General features: G+C 35.3%; 1 protein-coding gene across 1 annotated transcript in view; it reads left to right on the top strand.

The window, feature by feature from the left end:
- The window catches only part of PHLPP2 (PH domain and leucine rich repeat protein phosphatase 2), a 92,449-nt gene that overhangs the window by 53,732 nt on the left and 14,502 nt on the right, over nucleotides 1–24,215 (top strand). Inside the window, exons 7-15 of the mRNA XM_051974680.1 lie at nucleotides 10,152–10,298; nucleotides 10,975–11,205; nucleotides 12,654–12,856; nucleotides 14,855–14,915; nucleotides 16,874–16,969; nucleotides 17,471–17,626; nucleotides 18,888–19,088; nucleotides 20,925–21,087; nucleotides 21,338–21,468. Of these exons, the coding sequence (XP_051830640.1) occupies nucleotides 10,152–10,298; nucleotides 10,975–11,205; nucleotides 12,654–12,856; nucleotides 14,855–14,915; nucleotides 16,874–16,969; nucleotides 17,471–17,626; nucleotides 18,888–19,088; nucleotides 20,925–21,087; nucleotides 21,338–21,468 (1,389 nt within the window). The remainder of the gene's footprint in view (nucleotides 1–10,151; nucleotides 10,299–10,974; nucleotides 11,206–12,653; nucleotides 12,857–14,854; nucleotides 14,916–16,873; nucleotides 16,970–17,470; nucleotides 17,627–18,887; nucleotides 19,089–20,924; nucleotides 21,088–21,337; nucleotides 21,469–24,215) is intronic.

The following is a 24,215-nucleotide window of genomic DNA, read 5'->3' as shown; positions in this document are numbered from 1 at the left end:
ATTTAAATTAGAATTGGGCCCCCAAATTAGTTATTATATAGATAATCATATTGCTTTAAAACAAAAAAATTCCTTAAAACAAGACCTGGTAGAATTTATCAATAAAAATCTACCACTAAAGAATAAGTAATAGAAAAAGAGATTGAAATTGACAAATGATTAATAAAAAGAATACTTTTTAAGCTTATTGTATTTAGTTAAGATTTAAGATAGCATGATATTTTGTTTAGAGAACTGGCCTCAAAACCAGATTGAGGAAACTGATCTGCTGATCCATGATCTAGTGACTCTGTGTGTGACATTCCTGTTAGATCACTTCACTTCAGTGCTATAGGCAGTTCTCTGAGACAATAAATTGTAGATAAGGTGATGATTTGCTTTGGTGAGAAGTTTCCTCACCCAGAAGTTCCCGTAGTTATGAAATTACAAGTTAACTCACTGTCCCTATGCCCTAAGATTTACTATAAATACAAAGGTAAGAATAAATTAAATAATCTTTTCTAGATATAATAAAAGTAACAGAGTTTGAAGTGAAGGTGTCTGTTATTAACATAAAATGCATAAAGGACATTTTTTTTTAAAGAACCATATTTACTATAAAAATCTCTTGAGTTATTTGTCATTTAAAATTTTTTTAGAACAGGAAAAAATAAGTGTTCTCTCTAAAAAATAGTTTAGTTCTGATAAATAATTTTGGAAACAGGAAAGAAAGGAAAGAAAATAACATTCCTGAAGGCAAAATTTTTAAACTAAAAAGTTAAGATTTAGGGAGGTGCAATTGAGAGTTTGTAAATCTAAAATGAAAGTGATTTGAATGGATCAAGAATTAATGCTTATCAGTATCTATTGCAATATATCTATATATTGCATTCAATATATATAGATATATATTGCATTAGATATTATATATTGCATAGAGATATATTGCATTATATATATATATATCAACTATGTGTATAAAACAATTAAAGTGAAGAGATTTTAAAAAAACTATAGGATCAGAAAAGGCAAGGGTGGAAGTAACAATATCTGGCAAGTTGGAAATTAAAAAAAAAAAAACACTAAAGAAAATAACACTGAATAATGGAGAAAAGAAATATAACAATTTTCAAATTCTATGTACCAAGCAATTCAGCATTGAAAGCCAGAAGATAGTGCTACAAGGTGAAATAGACAAAGATATGATAGGGAATTTGATTTATCCCAGTATTAAAATATGATTAGAGAAATAACAGAGAAGTCAGATTTTAATTGCATGTTCAGTAATTTAATAAGTACAGGAGGAAAACTGTGTAGTCTGTTTAAGAACACACGGAACATTTAAAAAAAAAATTAAATTGTGCACTCTCATAAAGATGGGCCTAAATTCAGAAAAGCAGCAGTTACTATATGCCATGTTTTCCAAATGTAATGCAACAAAATTAAAGTAACATGAAGAAGTATAAAAAAGATTAGGGGCTAATAAAACTAAGAGGAAAGCTCATCTTCCTAAGTTCAAATTTGACCTCAGACACTTAATAGCTGTGTGGCTCTGGGCAAGTCACTTAAAACCTCGTTGATCTGTTTCCTCAATTGTACAGTGAACTGGAGAAGAAAATGGCAAACTACTCCAGCATCTCCACCAAGAAAACTTCAAATGGGGTCACAGAGAATTGTCCATTCAGTACTGAAATGCCTGAAAAACAAAAACAAAAACCTTTAAATAGACTGATCTCAGAAGAAAATTACAAGTCATCAAAGAATTACCTGAAAACAAAACCACCAAATCAGTAATATTCACAACAGAACTCTTTTCAGACCTCCAAGAATAAACAAAACCTATGCTGCATAACTTTTTTTAATAGCATAGAGGAATGTATGATAATTAGTAGATACGGTATTTTTCATACTGACAAAGATAATACTGAAAAAATTAGTAACAAATTTTCCTATGTATACCTGTGCAAAATACTAAGTAAAGTAGTCAATAGAATAGTAAAATATTAAGAAAATATGAGTTATCAGTGTCATAATGTAGAAATAACTTTGGTCTATATTGGATCTCTTTTTCTTTTCTCAATCCTTTTTTCATATTAAGAATCTGCAAGTTTCAGATAGGGTTCCTGAAATTGCTTTGAATAGACATAACTTCTTTTTCCCTTCTTTTTTTCATCCTTTATGAGTGATGGACTAAAGAAGAATTGGGCTTTTAAAAGTTAAACCTTATTAAAGCTTATAATTTGATAAGAAAAAAAAAATGTGAGTTTGCTTCTTAAAACAGGATTGGCTGTAACTTATAGATTTTGATGTGACAGTCTTAAAAACTTTTAAATAGTTATTATATTTTGTTTCTTTTTTAAAATAAAATATTTTCAACTAATAAAAATTTATTTTTTTTCTGTGCCATCATCAGATTATTAGCCTAATAATGAGACAAAACAAAGCCCAAAACCTCTCAAAATCCAAGTAATGTCAGTAGATGCAGGGAAAAAAATCAAACCTTCCTGATTAAAAAAAAAAAAAATCAACTTTTTATGATTAAAACCATGAAGAAGCATAAAATTTTTCTTCACAATAAAAAGTGCCTAGGCCAGTGGCTAACATATTATGCAGTTGAGGAGCATTAAAAGCATTCTCTGAAAAAAAGCTATAAAGTAAGTGTGAATATTGCATAACTATTATCATGGCTTTTATTTGACAAGTATTAGAAATTTTAGCAATCATGATAAGAAAGAAAAATTAATTGAATTTTAACTTTGGCAATTTAATTCAAAATAACATTACTTATGGCTATTGTGTCTCAAAAATCCAACCACTTCACAAAAATTAATAGACTCAACAAGTTTGCCAATTTCTGATTATAAAATGTACTTACCAGTATCATCTGTAGTTTCACTTGGCAATAATAGGCAAGAAAACATTTTAAAAACTTTACAGTAAGCCGAACTATAAAATACATGGGAAGTAGCTTGCCTAGGAAATCTCAGGATCCTTATAAGAATTTAAGTTAGAGAAGAAGACTTAAAAAACTAGAAGAATGTTGAACAGACATAGACAGATAAATCATTAATATAGGAAAAATAGCAGTGCTCCCCCAAGTAGTATATATATTTAATGTAAGATCAAACAAAATACCGGGGGACTTCTTTGTAGAAATGAATGAGATTGTGGTGAATTTATATAGCAAAACAAATAAGCAAGAAAATCAAGAGACACCTGAGAAGAGGAGAAAACAACCAATGATGGCCTTGAAGTTCCATCATTTTGATTATAACAGCTTTATAAATTTGTTTTAAATTATTTGAAACAGTGGGGAAAATGAAGAACAGAATATCTATTACAGACTATGCAGATAATAAGTAATTATTATTATTTAACAAATCTACTTCTTTTTTTATAGCTTTTTATTGACAAAACATATGCATGGGCATTTTTCATCATTGACACTTGCAAAATCTTTTGTTCCAACTTTTTCTCTCATTCCCTCCACCCGCTCCTCTATATGGCAGGTTGTCCCAAAAATGTTAAATATGTTAAAGTATATGTTACATACAATGTATGTATTCATAGTAATACAGTTATCTTGCTACACAAGAAAAATCAGATTTAGAAAGAAGGTAAAAATAACTTGGGAAGAAAAACAAAAATGCAAGCAAGCAAACAATAACAGAAAGAGTGTAAATGTTTTGTTGTGGTCCACACTCATTTCCCAGTGTTCTTTCACTGGGTGTAGCTGGTTTTGTTCATTATTGATCAATTGGAACTGATTTGGATCCTCTCTTTGTTGAAGAGAGCCAGTTTCCTCAGAGTTGATCCTCATATAGTATATTGTTCTTGCTGTGTATAATGATCTCTTGGTTCTGCTCATTTTACTTAGCATCAGTTCATTCAGTCTCTGCAGACCTCTCTGAAATCATCCTGCTGGTTGTTTCTTATAGAACAATAATATTCCATAACATTCCTATACCACAATTTATTCAGCCATTCTCCAATTGATGGGCATCCATTCAACTTTCAATTTCTAGCCACTACAAAAAGGGCTGCCACAAACATTTTTGCACATGTGGGTCCCTTTCCTTTCTTTAAAATCTCTTTGGGATATAAACCCAGTAGAAACACTGCTGGGTCAAAGGTTATGCACAGTTTGACAACTTTTTGAGCAGAGTTCCAAATTGCTCTCCAGAAAGGCAGGATCTGCTCACAACTCTACCAATAATGTATCAGTGTCCCAGTTTCCCCATATACCTTCCAATATTCATCACTGTCTTTTCCTGTCATGCTAGCCAATCTGAGAGGTGTGTAGTGGTATCTCAGAGTTGTCGTAAGCAAATTTACTTTTAAAATTGTTTAGACTGGTCTGGAACTCATTTAGACTCATATACTATGCCTTGGTGAATTTTTACTAGATAAGACTTTAACAACAAAAACACTTGTTAAAAAAAAGTAAATGGAATAAAGTCTTTATTATAGTTATTAAGGGATTTTTTTTTGGACAAGATACATGTTTATTTACATGAAAATTAAAAATACATACATAGTAAAAATTAATACACTGAGGAAAAATGTTTACCACATGTATGGCAGTGAAATCTAACATCTGAAATCTATGGATCTGCAGAATGAATGACATTATCAGATATGAAATATGAACCTTTGCTTTGCTTGTTATACTTTTAACATTTTTTTTTTTTTAATTCTTATGCCTACATGAGAGGTTGGTGGATAAGATGGATAGGGATTGGGTAGCAATGAAAAGAAGAGGACACAAGAACAGAGAACAGGCAGGACAGTGCAGAAAGCTACAGGTGTATCTTATTACATAGATACTTTAACAGGAAAGCTAATTTATGTAAAAGACTTAACAGTTGTTTCATATATATGCCCCTTTCTGTTACCCAGTATACATCCAGGTGTTCCATCTGTTTAGTGTTAAGTTCAGAGTAAAAAATTTTTAAATAAAATATATAAGAAACTGTTAAAAAACTGTATGGGCAATTCTCTTTCCTCAGTGGAAACTGAAGTCTGAGGATATCAGCTTATAATTGCTTGAAAAATGCTTAATACCACTAATGATCAAAGGAGACAAAAAACAACTCTTGAGGTACCACCTCATCTATCATGTTGTCAACAATTAAAAGGTAATATGTCATTGCTGCTGGTGTTGTAGAGAACAGATCTATGGATTATTTATTGATAGAATTTTAGGCTTATAAAATCTTTTTTGGGAGAGAATTATGGAAGCACATAGCTAAAGTTAAAATAATAATCATATGAAGAGAGCCATGTACACCCAGAAAGGGGACTGTGGGGAATGAATGTGGATAACAACATAACACTCTCACTCTTTTTGTTATTATTTGCTTGCATTTTGTTACTCATTTACTTTCCCTTTTTTGATCTGATTTTTCTTGTGCAGCAAGAGAATTGTATGAATAGGTTTATACTTACTGGATTTAACATATATTTTAAAATATTTAACATATGGTGGATTGCTTGCCATGTAGGGAAGGGGAGTGGGGAAAAGGAGGAGAAAATCTGAAACACGAGGGTCAATGTTGTCAAATTATCCATGCATATATTTTGAAAATAAAAAGCTTTAAAAATTTATTTAAAAATTTTTAAATCTTTTTTTCTAGTAATTTTACTTGTGAGAATATACCTTAACAGTATTATTAAAAAGAAAAAGGTGAGAACTCTTCAAAGATTTTTATAGCATTATGTATAATCATAAATAGCACAAACTATATTTTATATAATAAAGAGTATAGTTAAGTCTTCTATTCACATATGTGGAATTGCAATGCAATTAAAACCAGTAAGTGTGAGGAAGATAGTACAATAGAAAGACCTTCATAAAACCATATGAAATTAAAAAAGAATCAGAATTATGGGTTACATATGGTGACTATAAAGAAGAAAAAGGAATGGAAGTGAATGATGTCTAGTGCATAGTAGGTACTTAATAAATGTTTTTAGTATCTGACTGACTTATGAGAGCATAATGGGAATAACTGAAAAACTGAAATGATAATTTATACTTTGCCCTTAATTTCAGTAGTGACTAAGCATGTTGGATTATATTGCTGTTGTTAACCTCTTAATGAAACTTTTTTTTTTGAACACCTATGAAGTTAAAAAAAAATGAAGGGAGTTATTTGGCTAAGGGTATAAAGGTAGAATTCAAGAAAAACTGATTTGGAAATTTGAAGTAAAATCCTAGGAGTTCAAGTCTAGAACTAGGCCAGGTATATCACCATTACTAAGGAAAGACCCTGGGACCTTTATATATGTAATCATCCAGACAGGTTCCCCATTGAAATTAAAGAAGAAGAAGAATCATAGCCACCACTTATCTATCTCGTGCTCTAAGGTTTACAAAGTACACTACACAGATTACCTTTTTATCCTCATAACAACCCTTTCTGGTAGACACTATTATCCCCATTTTATAGATGAGGGAACTGAGGTAGACAGATATTAAGGAACTTGCCCAGGAGCACCCAGTTAGAATATGAGTTTGCATTTGAACTGAGATCTTCCTGAGTGCAAGGTCAGCTACTTAGGCCCAGAGAAATTAGCCTGAAGATAACAGATTCCTTTGGCCGTGAATTTAGCTGGGGCTTCACATAACTTTATTGGTGGTCCACATTAAGCAAAAATAACTCTTTCTCACTCCTCCCCCTTTGGCTTTGTTTTTATAATGATTGTTGGCTGAAAGAATTCTGTAAGCCTTGGAATTAAAATAAGAGCTTTTGAGTTTACCACTACAGCAGATCCTTTGGCATTATCAGAAACAAAGGGAAATGACAATAAGTCAAATCCCAATTTATCTTGAAGTTTCTGTCATCTGACCAATTGGCAGTTAATTTCAATTAGTATTTAATTCAGCAAAATTCCTCTAGGTCAGTGTAATGTTCTTCTCTAAAGTTTAATGTTCTCTGGGAGCAGGTTTCTTGAGGGGTTTCTGAAGGCAGACTTAGTTTCACTTCAAAGTAATCACCCCAAGTGCAGCCAGGAGTTAAAAGTCCAAATCCTTTATTATTTCTTCAAAATCTTAGTCTCCTTCACTTGGGGCTCAGCTAGTTTTTCTGGAGGCCTTCCAGATTTTGGTTTTGTGTTCTCCACAGGACAGCCTGTCACCACTTCTCAGTCCTCCTTAGTTCTGCCCGACTGCTGTCTCTGGCTTGTGGAATCTCCTGAAGCCCATTCTAGTTGAGATTCCTAGCTTATATATGCTCTTTTAAAGGTGTGAATCTTGTGGAACTGTAGTAAGTACTAAGTACATCTAGAGAACTATTAAGCACCCTGCTAAACAACCATTGTCTCTATCAATTCCACTGACTTAGCACCTTGTAAGAATTCTAACATCTCCTTCTTTCTTTTGATTTTAAATATAGGTGGTCATGACCTCCTTGACTTCTCAAGGAGGTGAGAACCCCAAAAAAGAAGGTGATCACGCCTTCCCTGACTGCTCAAAAAAGGAGTTAAAACACTATAAAAAGGAAGTGATCACGCCCTCCCTGACATCTCAGGAAGGGAGATGAAAACACCACAGGAAATGGAAAATTAAATCAGATTAGCGGGTTTCTAAAGGGGTTCACTCTTAAAACAGGTCTACATAAATCCATCAATATGGGAGGTATTACACATAAATTACATCAGCATATAGCAATATAACACAGGCTAGTAGTGATGTAACAAATAACATGAATCAACATGAGGAGTTATACATGTCCATAAGTCCTAGAAATAGTCCAAAAGGAATCTATTGTCCATCAGTTCATGTGCCAGGAATCCAATAATTCCTGCAATAGCCTCATCAACAATTTTTCATCTTAAGGAATCGAATGATTCCTGCTGATTTTCAAATCCTGGAAACAGTCTCATCTTGTGTTAGGAAATCCAATGATTCCTGCTGGTTTTCAAGTCCTGAAACAGTCTCATCTTGTGTTAGGGAATCCAATGATTCCTGCAAATTTTGTTCTTAGGTCTTCTCCTTTGTTTCGAAGTTTGTCTCTTTTTCTGTCTCTCTCTGATGGACAAGGTGAATATGGCTCGTTGGCACCTATCTGATTCCTTCTCTTTCTGTAGAAATACAAGCAAACCTTCACCAAGCAGTTAACCTATCTGGTCCCTTCCATTCACCAATATTTTGGGTCTCTCCACATCACCTAGCGATTATCTAAAGATAGTGAAGCTGCTTGCACTGGACACTGCCCTTCCGGTGGCTTATAAAACCTGTCTGCTGGAGCCAGTACATCTTTATCAAAAATTTAAAAATTAATGGTATAGAGAACTAAATTTAGACGTTCTCTAGGGTTACTGGCTTCCCCTTTCTTTTTTTTTTTTTTGGAGGAGTGCTTTAATGTCTTTGTTTCTCCTCTCTACTATTGCCTGACCTTGAGGATTAAAGGGTATGCCAGTGCTGTGTAAAATCTTAAACTGTGCACAAAAGTGTGTAAAATGTTTAGAAATATATGCAGGTCCATTGTCTGTTTTTATTGTTTGTGGCACACCCATAATTGCAAATGCTTGGATAAGGAATTCAGTGACCACTGAGGCTGTCTCTTTTGCTGCTAGTATTGCAAAAGTGAATCCTGAAAAGGTGTTTACCACAACATGGATAAAAGACAGACGACCAAGAGATTCATAATGGGTCACATCCATTTGCCAGATTTCATTGGGTCTCAAACCATGAGGGTTCTTCCCTGGAGGGAGACTAGGAGTGTGGAAAGGAAGGCAAGCTGTACAGCTTTTTACTATGCTCCTAGCTTCCTCTTTTGTTATCCCAAATTGTAAATGCAAAGCTTGAGCAGCCTGATGGTATTTAGAATGAGCTTCCTGAAATAAAGGAGTACTGGCTAACATAGTTAAAAGACTATCTGCCTTTGAATTTCCATCAAAAACAGGACCTGGAAGTCCACCATGTGAGTGGACATGCAAAATATAAATCTTACCTGGATGCTTTCTCACTTGCTCTTGAAGTTCCTTAAAGAGCTGATATATATTAGAAGCTGCAAATTTTATTTGGGCTGTGGCAATTCTTTGTACCACATCTTACTGAATAGGCTGAATCAGTTATTATATTTATATCCCCTGGATAATAAGTAAGAGCTAGCATGATCGCATATAATTCATTCTGCTGAGTGGACTGAAAAGGAATTCTGACTACTATTTATGGTTAAATCATGAGAGTATACAGCACAAATACTTTGTTTGGCTGCATCTGTAAAGATAGTTGGTCCTTTAAGAGGAACCTTAGAAACCTTTTCTTCAAAAATCCATTGCCAATTATGTAATAGCTGGGTTATCTTTAATGGAGACCCATGTGCAAAATTTGGAGTCCTGGCCAATAAAATTTGCCACTTTGGGATGGTCTCGCAGCATACGTTAATTTGTGCATTAGTATAAAATGTGTATATTTTTTCAGGTCTTATCCCAGATAATTTTACTAATCGCTTAATAGTCTTTAGTAAAATTCTAGCCACAAGCACAAGTAAGTCTTTGTTCTGGTTGTGTTGGGAGGTTCACCACTCTATCACACTGACTCCTTGATGAAGGACTGCTGTGGGTTCCTCTTTTGTAGTAAAAACTGATATTTCCAAGGGTTTTTGAGTGACTCTTTCAACCACATTGGATAAAGCCAGTTCAACTTCGCTCAAAGCCTCTTGGGCTTCTTTCGTAAGCTGGCGTGGTGAGTTTAAAGCAGTGAGTCTCCCCTTAAAATGTCATATAAAGGTTGCAATTGTGAACCTTGTAAGAATTCTAACAGGTCAGCATTTGCTTCTAGAATTTGCTCTGTGGTATGGTGAGGTTTTTATGGCAGACCTTCTTGATATAAGATAATTGTACATTTTCTTGAATGGAATAAAAGAGATTTTAAGCTCATGGAAATGGAGTTGGAATTCTGTTTCACAGGCATTCTTGGAATGGAAAAGGAGGCATTTGTAAAATGGAGGTGATAAAAGCACCTGCTTCCCAAGGTTGTAAGGATCAAATGGAATAATAATATGTAAATTTTTTTTTTTTTTTTTACAAACCTTGAAGTATATTACAAAAAAGCTGGTTTTTATTGTTGTGACTAACAGCAGCAAGAAGAGGAAGAAAGATGAAAGAAGCAAAAACTGTTTTAGGACTGGAGTCAAAAACTGAATTTTTTTTCCCTTTTTCAGGTTTTCTCAACTGAAGGGCTTGAATTTGTCTCACAACAAGCTTGGGCTATTCCCCATTTTACTTTGTGAGATTTCTACTCTAACAGAACTCAACCTTTCCTGTAATGGATTTCACGAGTTGCCTGTTCAGATTGGCAATCTGCTTAAGTGAGTATCTGACTTGACAGAACCCATGATATTGTGGAAGGACCACTGGTTGGGAGTTATGAGTTCCTGGCTCTGCTGCTTAATATCTTATGTTGGGCAAGTTACACCTGTCCTGAAATTGAAAGAGCCTTCTAAAAAGGGAGGTCACTATTGAGAGTTTTGAGACTTTAAATGTGGGATCTTTTCATTATCCTTTTTGTCTGGTGGTCTAGAAAACCAACCTAGTGGTTTGGAATGAAAACAGAAAGAAAAAAAAGAACATTGTTGCAAAAATGCAAGTTAATAAAGTGTTTTGAAAATAACTTTGCTTTGGTTATTCATATGAACAAATTACTGCATCTTGTTAGAAAATAAATCACGTTAATATTAAGGGTTCTCATCTAGTGTCCAACATCAAGTATCAATTTCAGTCATCAAAATTCTAATTGTACATAATACCCTGTACATAACGAACCCTGTGATAGATTTAACAATTCGTAATTTGAAATTTTTGCTGCTGGGTAATTTTTTAGGTCTCTTCAGAGATGGATATTTAGGAGATTGTTATTTTGTTAGAATTCATTATTCTTTGTCCACATGGTCGTAGAGTAAGAAATCATTGCTTCCAGATTTGCTCATTTTGAAAAAATTCTTTGCTAGCTGAGTTTTTTCCCTCCCTTAAATTTATTTCACACAGTCTACAGACTCTCTGTCTTGATGGCAACTCTCTCACTGCTTTACCTGAAGAACTGGGAAATTTGCAGCAGCTTTCCACTCTTGGACTCTCTTTCAACAATTTTAGCCAAATTCCTGAGGCTTGTGTGAAGCTCACCATGCTAGAGAAACTGTCTATGGCAGGAAACCAGCTAGAAGTCTTGAATCTTGGAATTTTAAACAGAATGAAACATATCAAACATGTTGATTTAAGGTAAGAGTGCTCTTTCTATGTCCCTTCTCTGATATATCTTTAAAAGAATTGTTTATAATTGGATTCATCTGTTACTTCTGAGACTATAGCTTTAAAGTTCAGAACAGTCCAAGAGGAATTAATTTTGTTTTAAAGATAAAATAATGCCTCATCAGGCATCATTGTAGAATGTTCAAAATAAGTGAATTTTCCAAATTAGTTAAGCTTATCCTTTAAGCATTTTATATGTTATTTTCTGAAAATATTTTTCCCTCTTCCTTTAGCGTGCCATTTCTTATAGCAAAGAAAAAGAGATGGAGGGGAATTATCAAAACCAACCCAGCTTTTTTCTAATGATGTATTCAGTATTCTACTTCTGTAGTTCCCCTTCTTAACAAAGATGGGAGTGCAAAACCTTATAATGATGTGAAGTTTAGTCCCGGTTGTTGGTTCTTTGCACTTATATTAATTATAGTCGTCTTCACTCTTTATCATTTCATCAGTCTTTCATATTTTTCAGAATTTTTCATGTGCATTTTTTTTTTTACTGTTCAGTATTATGCCATAACATTCATGTCTCACAGTCCATTCAGCTATTCCCCAATCAGTGGCATCCTTTTTGTTTGTAGTTCTTTGCTACAACAAAAGCACTACTTGTGAGTTTTTTCCTATATATAGGCTATTTCTTTTATCTTCTTGGGATAAATAACTTAACGGAGGGCTCGTTGGTCAAAGCATGTGGATATTTTGGTCACTTTCTAAGCATAGTTCCAAATAACTCATAGTTCCATCAACAGCCTTTTAGTGTCAATTTTAATTATTTTTGTGGAAATATTTCAGTAGTGTGTTACATACTTCTCTGCTTTCTTAAATGAAATACATTTAAGTAACATGATTTACATTTTCTTACTGACTCATCCTTATTATTAAACATTATTAAAACTTTATAAAAAGGGAGAAAAAGTAAGAAATCATTCACCGTTTTTGACCTTGTGTGCTTGTCTGGATTTTATCCATATATAAATGGCTTTCTTTTCCGTCGCCACCTTTGCCTTGAATATTCCATTTGCAGAAGTGCTCAGAAGTAGAATTTTTAAAAAGACACCATTTGATGCTATTGCAAGGGAATATGACTATGGCCTTTACCTTGCTTAATTTGGAACGGAACATGTTCTATTGCAGAAACAAAAAGAAAAATCCAACTTTATTCACAGATAAGCACATTCTTTATTTTGCTCTCTATTTAACTTGTATATGTGTTTCCAAGTCTGAGTTGTCTCAGATTACAAATTATTAGAGGAAAGGGACCAGCTGTTTTTTGGTTCTCTATCTAGTATAATAGTAAATTAGGCATTTAAATGCTATTTGGATGTTAGGCATAGGAAAAGACACATTATACTTTTTGAGTTAGTAACATTTTGGTTTCTTTAGTAGAATTTAATTCCAATGACTTGTTGACCAATGTTTAGGTTGAATAGTTTGAAGAGAACTGTTATTGACAACCTGGAGGGAAATAAGCATGTTACCCACATGGATCTGCGGGATAACCAGCTCACTGACCTGGATCTGAGCTCGCTGGGAAGCCTACAGCAGCTGCACTGTGAAAGGAATCAGCTGAGGGACCTGACCCTCAGTGGCTTCACTCTTCGGGCCCTCTGTGCCAATGCCAACAGTAAATGTGCCATTTCTCTTTCACTTGCCTGTTCTGGGTAAACTTCTGGGAAGAAATTTTCTGACTGGGTCTTGTGTTGCATGATGCTCGAGGCTTTGTGAGAATCAGTCATTCAACAAGCAGTCATTAAATACTCTCTGCTGGGGACCATGTGAAGCTCCAGGGGTAACGAGTATGTCAAAACATCTCTGTCCTTAAAGAGCCCATGTTGTGGCAGGGAAGTCAGACACGTCTACACCAGTAAATGGGAGGATGACCAGGGAGCTTCTAGCTTTAGGAAGGAAGAAAAGGCTTCTTGTAGAAGCTCAGATTTTAGTAGAAACTTGAGGGAAGGCAGCAGACAGTGGTGGGAAGGTGGGAGCCACTGCCAAATGGGGGATAAGGGTCTTGTTGCCAGACCTGGGCAGCTCAGAGAAAGAGGGGTTTGAAGGAGGGAAAAGAAAACCAATCAGAAGGCTAGGTCAGGGCCACAGGAGGGGAGAAGAGATGGACAGGGCTAGCTGCAAAGGTACACATCAGGGATATGAGATGGCTGGGAAGGAAGGATTGAGCAGCAGGGAAACAGAATGGGAATGGGCAGCGGGTGTGCCCTTCCCAGCAATCTTTAAAAATAGCTTAACCCTATGGGTGCGCACAATAAGAAGCACTTGACAAAAAAGGTGGTCTCAGGATTGTACTAAACTTCCTTGTTGCCACAGTTCTGGAAAGCCTTCGTTTTTATGTTTCTGGACTACTTGCTTAGCAGCATACTTTTTTTTTTTTTAAACCAGATAGAATTAGAATCAAGTTTTTAGCAGGGAAAAAAGATTTCATTTTGAATGATGATTTCTTTTTTCTGTGCACATTAAATTTTCATACTGTTGAGGTCTAGCTTTAGGGTACCTAAATGAAATTAGGTTAAGGTCTAGTGGCAGGTTTGGGGTACAGATTCGACGCAAGGGGGTCTAGTAGCCGCGCGAGTTCCCAATAAAAGCATTTATTGGCCCAGAGAGCTAGATTGATAAAAGAGGTTTATTATTAGATAAGCAAAGGTAAAGTATAGGCGAAGGTAGAGATAAGGAGGGCACTGGACAGAGGGTCCAGTGGACAGAGGGTCCTCACATGGTAGCCATGTTTGGAATCTCTGCAAAGAGGGGTTCCCAGTGTGGCCTTTTTATAATAGGAGACTTAGCTCGAGGGGCTTTCGGGTGTAGCCCCAAAGTTGGCTCATATCCGGGTGGGGCTGGGAACAGGCCAAATCTTCTATTGGAATTCAAAAGGACCAGGATGTGTGAGTTAAAGAGCAATTTACATTATTAACTAGGAGAGGGTGGGAATCTAGAAAGCAAGCTTTCCCGCATCAATACCTTTTCTAATTAGCAGAGGTGGTGTAGCAAACTAATTTTTACCTTAAAACATATTTTTGTGGGAACTTAAGAACTTTGATTTAGGTGGAGTAGACTTAGATTCTCTTTAAAACCAACACTGGAGAGTTATAGACTCCTTGGACCATTTGGTAAAGCTTATGAACTTTTTCTCAGAAATCTGTTTTTAAATTCATAAAATAAATTACATGTGATTGCAAAGGAAATGATAATAATGAAATAAATGAGGAGCCGCCCCCGTCCCCCTCCTCTCCCCTCCCCCCCTCACCACCACCACTACCTACACACACACACACACACACACACACACACACACGGTACTATACAGAAAGGGACTCTTAATTGACCCTGAGCTCTGTTGGGAAAGTCTGAGGAGATGGGCTTTTAGCGGAGATTTAAATGGACAGCTTTGCTGTAGTGGGGGTTTGACTCTAGGAGGCTTCGTGAGGAAGTGGACATGAAGAGGGGCAGGCCGAGGTTCTGTGGTCCAGCTTACATCCCCAAAGGCTCAACAGCCTGTGACCTCCATGGCTAGTTTTGACTTGTGTGTTCAGGGTTCCCTTCCCTGGTTCTACTGTTCCCTTCACTTTGCTCTGCCTCAGCTTCCTAATGTTTCTGTTTCCTTTTTGATTAGGGCTGACCACCGTGAATGTTTATCCAGTGCCTAGTCTGCTCACTTCCTTAGAACTCTCCAGGTGAGTGTATGCCCCGGAGATGGAGGAGGTGGTTCTGTAATTTAGGGGAACAAAGACTCCTGAACTCCTTCAGGCAACAGACCTGCATTTATACAATAATGTGTGGTGCCCTGGGGGCCAGAATTCTCTCTAGACCTGTTTCTGCTCCTTAGCTTCAGATTATCTATATGGGGAAAGAGCCAGGAGACAACATTCTTTTAAGTCATAGACTATTATAATTTGCTAGAATTAAGGGATTATTTTTAGATTTAAAAAAAAATCCATTTTCCCTCTGTGACAGTTTTATCCTTTACCTGTTGAGTGTTAGCGTTATTTGAGTTGGGAGAGGCATTTATTAAACTTGGGGGGAGGACTTTGCGTTTATAATTTTTTTGTATTTGTTTTATTTTGGTTTTTTAATTCCTTCCCCAGACCCCATCTCATCTGCAGTGCAAAACCCTAGATTGTCTGGAGATAGTAGAGGTCAAGGATAATATGAGTAATACATAATTAGTGTCCTGCTAAGTTAGTGTCAGATAAGTTATCGTCCTCCCCTCATTTTACAGATGAAGACATTGAGGTCCACAGAGATAGTAAGTAGTGGAGCAGGAATTGAAGCCTCTAAATCTAGTTACCTTTCTCAAACCCCATGTTGCCTCTGCTTCTGATCAAAAACCCAATTGAGTCAATCATGGAATGAGAATAAGAAGTCACCCTCATCTCTCTGAGAACATTTTTAAGTCATTGAGAGAATATTACACTTTTGTTGTGTGTCTTTTAGAATACAGTGAGTTTATCTGCCAAATCAGTGTCATTTTCCCTATTGGTCTGAATAGGCTCTCCTTTGGAGGGGGCAGCTGGGTGGCACAGTAGACAGAGCAGTGGTCCTGAAGTTGGGAAGATCTGAGTTCAAATGTAGCCGTAGACACTTGACACTTACTAGCTCTCTGACTCCAGGCAAGTCACTTAACCCCAATTACCTTGCCAGAAAACAAAAAGTCCTTGGAGGCTGAAAGATTGATGTCAGGTCACATGGTGTAGAGATAGACTCCAAATCTTTGGGCTCCTCTTAACTGAGCAATAGAGAACAAAGTAACTAGTGTTCTGACATCCTCATTTTCTATGATTAAGATCATTTTGTGGTCCATTTCTTCCTTTATCCAGTCACAAAATGGTTTTCATTTATACAGTTTATTTTTGAGGGCAACAATTACATGTACTTTCAAGTAACATCACATTGGAAATACAGTAGGCAAACTATTATTTATTTTGGTTTTTTAATTTCTTCCCCAGAACTTGTTGCCACAGTTCTGGAAAGCCTTTCACAAAATGATTTCTACATGTATGTGTTACAGACAGACAGAATATATATATGTATATATATGTATTTTTTTTCTTTTTGTTGAAGTAATTGGGGTTAAGTGACTTGCCCAGGGTCACACAGCTAGGAAGTGTTAAATGTCTGAGACCAGATTTGAACCTAGGTCCTCCTGACTTCAAGGCTGGTGCTCTATTCACTGCACCACCTAGCTGCCCCCCAGAATATTTCTATAAGGTAGATGTACATCCTCCATTTGCAAATGGAAAGACTAAGGCTCCATGAACAAAAATCTATCTTTCTCTTAAGAGCCATTATCATTAATATTTTGAATATTTAAAAAAAATATTTGCTACTGTCCTTTAATACTTACTTTAAAAAAATCTGTCATACTCTTTGTATCAGCACAAATAACAATTCCTGATTGAATGTGTCCGTTCTTCTGGTAATGAGCCTTTCTAGGCTTCATTAGGTCGGGCTGTAGATGAGACAGTTTCATCCCTCATCCTATTAAAAACAGCCAAAGTTTGTGGTTTGTGGACATATTTGGAAAACCTAAGGTTCATCTTCAGATTATGATAAGGTATGTGAGTAGGACCAAAATGGCTTTCCATTTCTATTAATTGTTATGAATGATGCCTTTTTAATTGTGTTTTCCCAGGAATCAATTAGAGTATGTTCCTGACTGGGTTTGTGAATCAAAGAAGCTTGAGGTGTTGGATATGAGTTACAATCTTCTAACAGAGATCCCCATTAGGTACATATTTATTTGTTTATTCATTTTTAAATACACATCCTTCTTTACTACCAACCATCTTTTCCTAGATTTATGGTCTTCTCCAAGTATTCTTTGGAGTAGTGTTTTTAAGATAAAGCAAACTGTTAAGTTTTAACTGCATATTTGAAGCTATTTAAAACTTGCAGAAGTTTCTTTTTAGACTTAGAATCCAGAGTGATGGTGGTAGAAAATACGAAGTAATTCAGATCGGTCTTATGTTGCCTATTTTCATTAATTCCCTTCTCCCAAAACAGTCATATTCTCCTTCTGGTGATTGGTTGGCAAGGCTTTAGAGATGCTCTTTTTGGCTAGTGCACTTTTCCCAGTTTTTACATTATATGATAAATCATATCCTATTCTTTCCCTGATTTTATGAAATAAATATTTGGGACAAATCCAGTATTGTATATTTGTTTTTGTAAGGTACAGCAAGAAACACTAAGTTTCTTATTTCTTCCTTTGGGCTTTCTCTTCTCTTAGGATTCTGAGTAGTCTCAGTCTTAGGAAGCTGATGGTGGGATACAACCATATACAAAGCCTTCCAGACCTTCTGGAACACATTCCTCTTGAGGTCTTGGATCTGCAGCATAATTTACTCACAAGGCTGCCAGAAACCCTCTTCTCCAAGGCCTTAAAGTAAGTGCCACAAACGGGTTTTTGTAGGAAACCAAGTCTTTGGATAATCAAATTGTATTTGTCCTGCATCTATGGTGAAAGACGTGTTTGTTTCTCATAAGTGACCTTTGGAACTATTAGAGATTATGAGTCTGTTTGCATGACTCTCTGCCTTGTTTCAGAGGCTTTATTGCCAGTTGTAATATGTTACAATGTTTATATGAGGTAGGAGTCCACATCCTGGGTGAGGATAGGAGAGAGCTCAGAACCAGTTCCTCGTGAGCCTTTGGGTCCTATGCTGAATTGTCATTATAGGGAATGAACATGGGTGTGGTCTTTCAAAGAAAAAGGAAGGGAGAGCAGTGCTGATGCTACTACCTTTGAAAGTACCTGCCCCAAACATGGATATTGTGATGTGAAGAACTGGTAGAGAAGGTCCCAAAAAAGCTGTTGGTCCCTGAGTTATGGATTGGATTGTTCTTCTCCCCCTTTTAGGGGACAGAAGTTGGTAAAAGGACAATAAGATCATAGGAGCCAGATGAAGGGTGGCAGTCTCATTTTAGAAATGGAGAGACTAATGCCAGCCAAGAGACACTGACTTAGGCCAAGGCCATAGGAGAAGGAGCATTTAACTCATTCTGTACTTAGAACAAAGCCCTTTAAATGTGGAATATTCCTAAATCTTAAAAAGAAATAGTTAAATTTTCTTAGGAAAACATAAGAAGTCTTATCATAGGGATATCTTTTAATAAATATTTCTACTAAGATACTTTTTTTCATTCATGAAACTTTTTATTTTATATAATATATGATTGGTTTTTTAAAATGGATGAAATGATAGTTGATTTAGAAGTGAGAAAGCATATGGTATGTCTGGCAAGCGGTCTTTTGTGGGGAGTAATGAAAGTAAAGTACCACTGATGGAAACAAGATTGCCAGAGAAGAAAGTATAGCCAAAGAAAAGGAAGGCAAACCAAATGCTCCTCTGAAAGTATCTTGTTGTTCATTTATAATTATATCCAACTCTTTGTGACCCCATTTGGGGTTTTCTTGGCAAAGACCTTGGAGAGTTTTGCCCTTTCCTTCTCTAGCTCATTTTACAGATGAGGAAATGAGGTAAATGGAGTAAAGTGACTTGCCCAGAGTCACATAGCTAGTGAGTGTTTGAGGCTACATTTGATCTCAGGAATTTGAATTTTCTCCCATTTTTAAGGCTAGAGGTACATTCATTGATAATAATTAAATATTTATTCTCCTTGATGATTTTTGATTCCTTCATTAGTCTCAGGTACCTGAATGCCTCTGCAAACAGCCTAGAGTCTATGCCATCTGCTTGTTCTGGGGAAGAGAGTCTGAGTATGCTGCAGCTACTCTATCTGACCAATAATCAGCTGACAGACCAATGTATCCCTGTCCTGGCAGGACACCCACATCTCCGAATCCTGCATCTTGCAAACAACCAACTACAAACATTCCCAGCAAGGTGAATACATGCAGTGCTGCTTTTAGTTTGTAGAGGCAATATAAATATTATATTTTGCAGATAGCCCAGTGGCTATTTTCCGGTGTGTTAAGAGTTTAAAATTTATGCTGAGATTATTGTCTTTATTTTGAGTTTTCCAGATGGCCAATAGCAATGGGATTTAATTCCTAGGCACCCTATTCCTTTGATTCTTAGAATACTGAGAACACTAAACTTTTAAAGGTTTAAATTAATTAAAGTTCTTTTAATTTAAGTTAATTTAATGAATTAAATTGTTTTCAAACTAGTTGGTATTTATTCGTTGTTATGTTCATTAACAATAGAAGAATCTTTTTAAAATTTTTTTGACTATTTTCTTATGTTTTTCCTGTTATTTGACTTACTAGAAATATTTCTTGTTGTCTCATGGAGATCATTTGCTTCTATTTTGTCCATTCTTTGTGGGAACTGTTATTCTATTTGGGATCTAATTGTTTCCAAAACTGAGTTTTTTGATTATAAGATTACTTTTCCAATATAGTAATGATATAAGAATTAATTTTGTCATATTTGTTGTTGTTGTTGTTTGTGAGGCAGTTGGGATTAAGTTATTTGAGTGGAGTCACATAGCTAGTAAGTGTTAAGTATCTGAGGTTGCATTTGAACTTAGGTTCTGACTCCAGAGGTGGTGCTCTGTCCACTGTGCCAACCAGCTGCCCTTCTATCATTCTTGTTAAGTAAATGTTTTCCAGAAAAAAAGGAAAAGAATTAGTTATAGAAGAAAGGAGATGCCCTAGTACTGATGAAGCAAAAATTTTCTGATACTTCTAAATTGACTTAAGAAGTGTAAGTGTCTTTTAATGTAGGTTTAAATTGACAATGAATACGTGCTGACATTAAAAAGAAGTCATGGAAAGAGTGTTGGCTTTAATCTTTTAAAATCTGAGTTCAAATTTCATCATGGCCATTAATCCTGGACAGGTCATTTAGCTTCTCTGAGTCCCTCAGTTCTTCATCTATAAAATGAGGTTGGTTAGATTGGGGCTTCTTAAACTTTTTCTACTTATAACCCCTTTTTGCTGGAGAAATTTTTGCGTAACTATATATATATATATATATATATATATATATATATATATATATATACACATACATATTTATATATATATTTATATATGTATTTTTATATAGATCAAATTTTATTGATGATTATTTCAGGACCTCCACCTTAAGTTGTGAGACTGCATATGGGATTGTGACCCACAGTTTAAGAAAATGGGGCTTATTGCCCTCACATTGCATTTTAAACCTTAGATGTTTAAAAATTTGGCAAAAAAAAATTTAAGAATTATTACGTGATCAAGTCAGTAAAATTAATCTACTACATTTAAGGGACTGAATTTAATTGATGTTGGGGATGAGACAATAAAACAATTCCTGCCTTCAGTGCTTATGTCCTATAGGACAAACATTCTGTACTTAGATAAATAAACTCAAGGTCAGGAAGAGAGTGCTGGCAGCTATAAGGAATCAGGAAAGGTGACTAAGGGTGCTGAGAGGCAGAGATGAGAAGAATATATATTCCAACTAAAGAGGACAGTATGTGCTGTAGATGCCCTGTAGGTGAAACAACCAGTAGGCTAGTTTGATGGGAAAGCTGGAACCAGACTGGGAAGGGACCTTAAATACCAGATAAAGGAGGATTTTTTTCCTTTTACATTAGAGATAATAATTGCACAGGAGATTATCATGATCACATAGAGGCCTTAACAACTTCCCTTTGGCATGTATGTGGAGAATGAATTGGAGGGAAGTAATGAGGTCAGAGTGATGAAAGCTATGTTGTTTCATCTTCAGCAAATTGAACAAGTTGGAGCAACTTGAGGAGCTGAACCTGAGTGGCAACAAACTAAAGACAATTCCTACAACCATTGCAAACTGTAAACACCTTCATACACTTGTGGCACATTCCAACATTATCAGCATATTTCCAGAGATCCTGCATTTGCCTCAGATTCAGGTATTTACATGGGAGTGAAGGATATCCTTTGGAAGTAAAGGTGATTGATCTTGATGACTCCCCAGGTGTGGATGTGGGCTGGTTTTCCTTCCATTTGGAAAAGGACTCTAGTAGGATAGAGTGGGAATTTTGGTTAAAGAAGCAATTATTTAATATGCTTGGCACACAGAGTAGGGGATCATGAGTATTGGGAATGAAAACTTTGCATGCCCTGATGTAGCCTCTTTTTGTGTTTTTCTGTCCCTGTCAGTTTGTAGATTTAAGCTGTAATGACTTGACAGAAATTCTGATTCCTGAGGCTTTGCCTCCTACCCTACAGGACCTTGACCTAACTGGAAATACAAATCTGGTTCTGGAACATAAGACACTGGATATCTTCAGGTAACATGTTTTTAAAAAATTCTGAAGTTAAAATCACATTTCACCTTAATCCTGCCAATCTCAAATTTTTTAAAGGCTTGTATAGACCTTGTTCCCTCAGAGGCTGTGTATTAAGTAGGATTGATACCATTTTTATTATGTCCCTTGAATCACTTGCTGACAAAGACCTAATGCTGGTGACTAGATCATTCTATTAGATCAGAGCATCATAGCCACCACAGCATCACTACCTGAATATTCTATAACACACGTATTTGTATTCATATAACTACCTAACGGAGTTAGACTTCTAATGGACAGCAGACATCATTTGGTCCACTCTCTTAACTTTATAGATGAGGAAAAGTTAAATGACTTTCCCAGAGTCACACAGATTATGAAAAGGAGAATATCTATCCATGCTTTCTTCCCTCATTGTATTGTTTAATTAGAGATGGAGGGCACAATTTGGATGGAAAGAGTAAATATGTTACATGTTTTACAGGTACACTCAGAAAAACTTTCAAATGAAAAGGATAAAAGCGAGAGAAAATTGCCCCAAAATATTCCCAAACTTTATACCAATAAAGGAAGAATAGCTATGGGGATACCTAGGAGCTCATAGTAGATAAAAATCCAAGAAAGAAGCCACTGTTTTTACGTAAATGCACAAAGTTTAGGTTATAAGTAAAATGAACTATAGAAATCCTAATATAGATAAATAAATTTGATTTTGTGGTTTCACTAAAATTGTTGAGGTGTGAGATGGATGATCTAGATTAGTAGTGTAAAACTCAAATAGAAAAAGTCCATACATAAGGATCCCTGTGGGCCACATATTCAATTTTAAAATGACATGATTAACTAGCTATATTTTATTGTATTTTTCTTTATTTTGTTAAATATTTCCTAATTGAACTGTACTTGACAAGAATTGAATGTTTGGCATCTCTGCCATATTCTTTGAATGAATATATCTTATTTTCAAAGAAGTTAGTTTTTTTTTCTTTTAAAAAGTGGAAAGAGGAAAGGACATTGTATTTTATGAAAATATATTCAAGTAAGGCAATCAACAAACTTAAGGGGGAACTATGGTTGAATGCATTTGGGTACAAAGCAGAAGTAATTTTTGTTTGAATATTCAGTATACTACCTAGACAAAAAATGAAGATAGAAATGGGAAACAGATCATAAGCCTGGCACCAGAACTATGATAAATTAGTGATGGGGATCTTTGGTTATCAAGACATCTGCTGGCATGTTCTCTTGCCAAAAGCAGAGTAACTTTTAACATTTTTGGCCTGCCTTAATGAGAATTTTGTCTTTCAAAAGATAGAGAAGCCAAAAGAAATTCTATTCTAGACCTGTTTCTTCACCAAAAGGGAGAATGATGGAGACTTTGGGAGGAAGTGATCATTCCCTATGAGAATAGTCAAAATTGCTTTATAGATTGTTTGGATCAACCAGTGATGCATCAGTGACCTAATTTTCCCACATCCCCTCCAACATTTGTCATTTTACTTTTCTGTTATATAGTTAATCTGATAAGTATGAATTTTACCTCAGATTTGTTTTAATTTGCATTTCTCTAGTAAGTAGTGATTTCAAGAATTTTTTCATATAGCTATAGATTGCTTTGATTACTTTGTCTGAAAATGGCCTGTTAATGCCCTTTGATTATTTATCAATTGGGAAGTGGTGCTTATTTTTATAAATTTGATGCAGTTTTTTCTATATTTAAGAAATAAGGCAAAAGAAATATTTTTTAAAAGTGGAGCATAAAACTACTTGAAAAAAGATATTTGGCAGGACATTCTTTGACATGCTCTTCCCAACAGCATTTTTAGGATAGAAATTGAAGGAGAACAACAAATCAAAGACAATGATTAAAGTCCCTGCACTTAGACTCTCCTGCCACTATCCTAAATATGTTTATCAGAGAAGTAGGAATTATGCCAAAAAGAATAGACCCAGGGAAAACAGGGAAATCTGTGCACAAAGGTTCTATATGCAAAGAGGGTGAGATACAAATACCTGAAAAGTCTTGAACCTTATTAATCTACCATGAACATCTAAAAAAAGGAAAAGTAGAAAAATTATTAATTTAATACTGACCTATCTTTTTTTATACATAGTACATTATATATTTTTAAATTAATTAATTGATTGATTTTTTAAATAGCTTTTTTATTTACAAATTACAGCATTAACAATTGCCAAACCTTTTGTTCCACTTTTTCCCCTTCTTCCCCGCATTCCCTTCCCACTGATGGCAGGTTAATCAATACATATCAAATATGTTAAAGTATAAAGTATAAATATAAGTATATATGTCTTAACAGTTATTTTGCTGTACAGAAAGAATCAGATTTTGAAATAGTGTACAATTAGCCTGTGAAGGAAATCAAAAATGCAGGCGGACAAAAATATAGGGATTGGGAATTCTATGTAGTGGTTCATAGTCATCTCCCAGAGTTCTTTCAGTGGGTGTAGCTGGTTCAATTTATTATTGCTCCATTGGAACTGATTTGGTTCATCTCATTGCTGGAGATGGCCACGTCCCTCAGAATTGATCATCATATAATATTGTTGTTGAAATATATAATGATCTGGTCCTGCTCCTTTCACTCAGCATAGTACATTATATTTTTTGAGATTAAGGGCATCATTAATAAAGGTCTCAAGGTAGACATTCCTCATTTTTAGAAATAATTGATCTACCTTAGTACAATACCCTCTTTTTTTTATTTCCTGAAGGAATTAGAATA

This window comes from Antechinus flavipes, chromosome 2 (assembly GCF_016432865.1).
Source record: "Antechinus flavipes isolate AdamAnt ecotype Samford, QLD, Australia chromosome 2, AdamAnt_v2, whole genome shotgun sequence".
NCBI lineage: Eukaryota > Metazoa > Chordata > Mammalia > Dasyuromorphia > Dasyuridae > Antechinus > Antechinus flavipes.
Note: the sequence above shows the minus strand (reverse complement) of the source record. Positions and strands in the feature narration are given on the sequence as shown.